The following is a 6,223-nucleotide window of genomic DNA, read 5'->3' on the forward strand; positions in this document are numbered from 1 at the left end:
AGGGGTTACCAAAACAAAGTGAAATCAAACTAGATTAAAAAAACAAAGCTTTGTTACTTGTTTAAATGAACTCATAAATTATGGTTTCATGACGTAAGTTGTGGTTTAGAGATACAGTAAACAGTTTTCTCTTGGTTTGTGTTGTCTTGTACTACACTCGTACTACACTAGATTTAAGGAACATCATAAAACACTCAAATTAACTCATAAATTTAGATTTTATGAAGAAACTTGTGGCCTGAAGATAAACAATCTAAATGTTATCAAAAGCAAATTTGGTGATTTCCTGTACCAACCTCCTATACTGAGATTAGATACAAGGAAACATCACAAATTGCTCCATTGAACTCGTTTTTTTTCTTTCTTTCTAAGAAATCCATGGTCTAAGTATAAACAGTCTAAGTCTTAGATGGTAAAATCAGCTAAACTTTGAGCTCGGTAGGTATTTTGTATATGTATTAAACAACCCAGCTGGTCAGTGTAAACTCCCCCATGAATAAAAGCGCACAGGTCAGGTGTGAAGTCAGAATGGAGGAATGTTTCATTTCAGCGTTTGTTTTACTGTTCGGTTTGAATGTTCCAGATGATCCCTCTGCAAACCAAGCTTGAGAAATGTTTGTGGTCATAGAAGACTGGAAGAGGTGAAGCAACTGAATTGTTGACTCAGTTGTCCTCCCTCATGCTGTGCCTTGGCTTTGCTCCTGTTCTCAAAGCTGGCTGTAAGCAGAAGGATTTAACATCCCCTACAGTGGCGAACCCCATGGAAGATTCTGTCTTGAAGTGCCCTATTGTTTCCAGTCTGTCTAATCCTATGTACTGATTTATTTATTTAATTATTTTTTTATGGGGAAAAGAAAATTTGAAATGGCAACACAATGAGAAAATGCATACGGAGTTCTGGTTTTATGGATCACATCTTTGGTATTTCATTACCTTTTTGAAGTTCTGTTGTAACTCTCAAGGCTAAAGCGTTTATGTAAGAACTCTCTCCACCCTCCCGTTGGTAAATTTAAAAAAACGTCATCTGTAACATCAATTTTGAACTTTCTCGGAAAACTAAATATAAACCAGACAGTGCTTAAATAAACTAGACCAGTACTGTGTTCCTCAGGGGAGCGGGATCAGACCTTTAACAGTGTCAATTATTGGCCACGATGGACGCTCACTGTACTCTCTGCCTTGTGCTTACCATGTGTCCCTTGTATTGTCCAAGTCATTTCACAGACTTCCTTTGGGCAACACCGTCAGTCTTCACAGAAGCTGAGGAAGAAGTGGCTGTCTTTGAAGTATAAACACATGGAACTCTTTTCAAGCACTTCAAAGAGCACATTTGAACTTTTTATGTATACGCCTTTTGTAGTGCAAGCGCTTATGGCTGGACAGTTTTAGAGCATGACACAATTCAGATTCTGGTGGACCTGTTTATGTTGCGATTTACTTTGGGTTCATGTAGGATGATAACACCACTTCTGCACAATATAACTATTGACTGAATCGACTGCAAACTGAGCTAAAACGCTCGTTAAACATCTGGAGACAAGAAACATGCATCAAAAAGTCATGTTAAGACAGCAGCTTTATTCTTTACTAGCTGACACATATTTATTAGTCATTTTCAGATTTCACTTACTCGTAGTACTCTGCCGCTGGGGTGATCTTGTACTTGGCGTATGATGTGCCGTTGCCGAGGGTAGACGCATTGATTAATTTGGGGTCGGTGCAGTTTTGACTATTCCAGCTGTTGCCACACGTGAGCCATGGAAGGTCGCGTGTCATGGAGGAGAACAGGTAGTAGAGGGACCAGGCAATGATGACATTGTAGTAGAAACCAACGTACAGAGCTATGATAATAACCGTGTAGCCCACACCTGAGACAAACAGATATAGAATGAGACGAGGGTGAGTATCATCTCACAATGATTGTACCTGTTATGTTGCTATAGGGAAAACATTGTTATGATTCTTGTGTGGAAACAAAATGGTAAATGAACTGTACTTATATAACGTCTTTCTATCTTTTCAAGATACTCAAAGCACTTTACAATACAATCAGTGCCCTCATTTACCCATTCATACAGCACTCTACTAGATCAACAAAGTCCATGCTCAATAATCCAGGTATACAAGCCAACAATTTTCAGTCAGGTCATCTGGACAGTTTCGTTTTTTTTTGTGTGTGTGCTGAAACATTTCACCTTCCATCCGGAAGGCTTCATCAGTCAAGGAAACACACAACACAAAACTGATTCTTCCCCCAACAGCTTACTCCAAAGTGGAACAAACCAGTTATGTTGGTGCTAAGATGGTCTCTTTGGCACGCCCCCTCCTCCTCCCCCTCTCCATCATCGCCAGCCATGTCAAACTGGTTCAAAACCAACAAAGTCCATGCTCAATAATCCAGGTATACAATCCAACAATTTTCTGTCAAGTCATCTGGGCAGTTATTGAGCATGGACTTTGTTGGTTTGGAATCAGTTTGACATGACTGTCGATGAGGGAGAGGGCTGGCACTGGAGGAGGGGGTGTGCCAAATAGACCATCTTAGTACCAACATAACTGTTTTTTTCCACTTTGGATTAAGCTGTTGGGGGAAGAATCAGTTTCGTGTTGTCTGTTTCTTTGACTGATGAAACCTTCTGGATGAAAGGTGAAACGTTTCAGCACAAACAAATAAAAAATAAACTGTCCAGATGACCTGACTGAAAATGGTTGCACTCTACTAGATGTGTACAAAGATTAATCAGTGCTTTATCATATTCATGCACCAATGGGACACACATCGGAGGCAGTGAGGGGTTCAGTGTCTTGCCCAGGGACACTTGAACATGTGACTGCTGGTTGAATCGAACCCCCAACTCTTGCATTAGAGGACAACTGTTCTAACCACTCATCCACAACCTCCCAAATGTGAAATATGGCATAATTTAGTTTACATTCCTGTTAATGGTAACCATTCATTATCTGCTTTTAATTTCCTGATCAGAACTTGTTTTTTGGAAATACTGCGTATGCTCCAACGATGGTAGATGAGTGCAGATGCATCTTACACCAAGTGTATTCCAACCAAAAGCCATGAGAGAAAGTAAAACGTAAAAAGACACCCTGCACACACAACTTCACCTCATCATTTTTGGCTGCACTGACATACACTTCTTCTTTTTTTCCGCCCCTTTCTTTCTTTCTTTCTTTCTTTCTTTCTAGGTTTTCGTGGAAAGCATAAACCTCTTATCTGATTGACATTTCCAAAGCTGAAATAGTTTTTGCATGCACAGATACACAAGGCCTTAATGGCTACTGTCCATCATTCTGACCTGCTGCAGGGGTGTGGATTCTGGACTGTTATTCTATCTCTGCTGGAATGTGATGTCTTTACATGAAACAGAGAAGCTCATAAACTCTTCACCCTCTCTTTCAACGCAGGAAAATAACAAGTTCGCCTTGGTACTGTCGCCAAAAAAAGCAGTGAGCGGCGTGGGCTCAGAAGATACTCATCTAACTGTACCTGAAAAGTTGTGCCGCTATCTCCATATTAAGCTAACGGACCGAGTTAAATGTGTTTTCACAAGCCTGCTGTGTAAGTTAATTTGCAGGGATTCTTTATTTTTCAAATAATCAGTTGAATTATTTGTACTTTTTTTTTTTTAATCTGTGTGTATTTTTTCCACTCTGTTTCATTGACATGCAGCAAAGTAAATACTGTCCTGCTTTGGTTGTGGTCCATGCATTTAATTAAAACAAAATGTGTGAATGTTGCAAGTCAAATCAATAAACATTGAAGGGGGAACAAAAAAAGAAAAAAGAAAAGACAAATGAAAGCCCCACTGTGACATGTTTTAGTTACAAATGATTCTGCCAGACTTCTGAGTAGTGAAAAAAAAATGTAAAAAAAAAGAACAGAGGGATGAAATTAAAGGGCGAGACACTTGAGAGGCCAAAAGAAAAGAACAGGACGCAGCGCAGGTTAAAATGTTATAAAGAGACTGACAGACAAAGGCATGTGTGTGTAGATGTGTGTCTGTGTGTGTAGGGTGCAAATCACCTTTAAAGACGGGGCATATTTTCCACACTGTCGCTGCTCCTTCTCTGTTGTACTGACCCAAGGCAAGTTCCATGTAAAACAATGGCATCCCCGCAATTACCAAGAAGAGAACGTAGGGGATCAGGAAGGCACCTGCAAAGACAGAAATGATCACACTTTGCTAATTCATTTGCAGCCTTATTAAGAAGTGTGTGTGCATCCTATAGATACAACTGCTAGTGCAAGACAGAAAAAGAAGAAGAGGGAAACAGGAGTGGCAGGGGTGGGGGCTTGACATTCTTAGAAAAGTAATAAACTATAGCATGCTGGTGGGGAGGCTCCAAGCTGTTTTCATGCTGTGCTTCAGAGACACATCCACCAACAAGGAAATAACCTCATAATTAAACCGGTCCTGACACTGTCCATCACAAGTGACACATTATTCACAGTAATGACTGCATTTTGCTGAGGGCCAGTTAGTTTGATATGACGATGGTGAGGTTGACCACCAAGAGGACACACAAAAACCTGTTGATTCTTACCATTTGAATAGACCCAGTGCAGAGCTTCAAGTGAGCACTCTGTTGTCATCTATGTTCAAAATGACACTCAAACAATATTTTCTTGGTTCAACACTGAGCTCAACACCAACCTATAAATCAACCAATGAGATACATTTTCAAGAATGAAACTGTGTCACCAGGAAACCCTGCAGACAGGATGAAATCGGTTTCATCCTCAGAGCTTCGTACACAGATTGATAGATTAAAAAAAAAAAAAACGCTTTAACTTCTCGTTTTGAGAGTGCTTTATCTAAATTAACCACACGCACAAAACCATAAACACATTTTGTTCACAATTTCTTGATTTCTGATTGTCTATTTTTAAAGTTAACTTGGGTTTTCTTCATATTTGTGTTTTTTGTTCGTGAGTAATCAGTCACACATTATAAGCTACACCTTAGATGGTGCATATTGTGAATAAATAAAATTTAAAAAGGGATTTTCCATCGCTTTGCCATCAAAGCTATATGCACTTTCCTATTGAAACAAGTTAAAGGAGCTAAATTTAGAACTTTGTTTTTTTGTTTATTTTTCAAATGTTTAATTATGTTTTGCTTTCTGAAGAGATTTAAAAATGATTTAAAAGGGAAATGGGGAAAAGATGCATACCATTTGAATATATTTAGAATATTGCCACAGACATTACATTTCATTTGCAGAGTGATAAAGACCCTCGCAGATTGGGACTCAAACATCAAAACTGGACTCTTGTTTTGACTTCTCTGACTCTTATTCATCATTTTGACCCACATGAATTGACACATCACTGCTCACCTCCACCGTTTTTGTAGCACAGGTATGGAAATCTCCAAACATTGGCCAGATCCACTGCAAAGCCAATAACCGACAAGAGAAAGTCTATTTTCTTGCCCCAGGTCTCTCGCTCTTCCTCGGTTGCCAGGAGCCCCGGCGCGGGGATGATGGAGGTACTAGTGTACTGGACTCCGTTCTGGTCCTTCACCAGTATGAGTTCCACCTCTTTTTTCTCCACATTGCACTGTTTGAGCGGGGCGACCGACGAGAGCTTGTGCTCTGGTTGGACCTGGATGTTCATCTTGTCAGCGGTGCGTGCGAAGCCCACGCCGGCGCGATGCTCTCACAGCCCCCTGCGGGTTCTGGAGCAGCTAACGGTCTGAGGCGCTGCGCTGGGTGGGGGGATCACCCTCTGACCAAAAAAAAAAACAAACAAAAAAAAAAAAAAACTAAGAAGCGCGTGTTCTTCTTAAGTGATGCATCCGCGCACATCGGCTGGAGAGAAGGGGAAAGAAGCAGATCGTTTGGAGAGGTTAGAGAGTTGGTGCGTAAAGTTGAGGCGCAGTTACGCGCTTTGAGAAGCACAAGTTAGAGCAGCGGGATGAGACCAAATGACATATATCTTTCCTACAGCAAACAGACTTAATGTCTATGTGCTTTAGACACAAAACGAATATAAATTATTATTTCTGACACACAGAAATAGGAAAAGTCGCCACCACGAGCGGAGCGCATTGTGCGCACTGACCAAACTATTCATTCTCTAATTGTGAAGTGGCAGACAAGGATAGATGGATATGTCTCAGGTACTAAATTAGTAAAAAGCTCTGTTAAAAGTCGAAAAGCCCTACTGGATTAGTTTAGGGAAACCTCTCCATGACCCGATGGT

The 6,223-nt window shown here is 40.5% G+C and overlaps 1 protein-coding gene across 1 annotated transcript in view; it reads right to left on the reverse strand.

Annotated features, from left to right (window-relative positions):
• slc6a2 (solute carrier family 6 member 2) overlaps positions 1-5,731 on the reverse strand; it is a 23,256-nt gene extending 17,525 nt beyond the window's left edge. Inside the window, exons 1-3 of the mRNA XM_037693926.1 lie at positions 5,356-5,731; positions 4,040-4,171; positions 1,631-1,868 (exon numbers count right to left, since the gene is read on the reverse strand). Coding sequence (XP_037549854.1) covers positions 1,631-1,868; positions 4,040-4,171; positions 5,356-5,635 — 650 coding nt within the window. The 5' untranslated portion in view covers positions 5,636-5,731. The remainder of the gene's footprint in view (positions 1-1,630; positions 1,869-4,039; positions 4,172-5,355) is intronic.
• Between the last annotated feature and the right edge of the window lie 492 nt (positions 5,732-6,223).

The sequence above is a fragment of the Nematolebias whitei genome, chromosome 2, assembly GCF_014905685.2.
Source record: "Nematolebias whitei isolate Nwh7 chromosome 2, NemWhi1, whole genome shotgun sequence".
Taxonomy (NCBI): domain Eukaryota; kingdom Metazoa; phylum Chordata; class Actinopteri; order Cyprinodontiformes; family Rivulidae; genus Nematolebias; species Nematolebias whitei.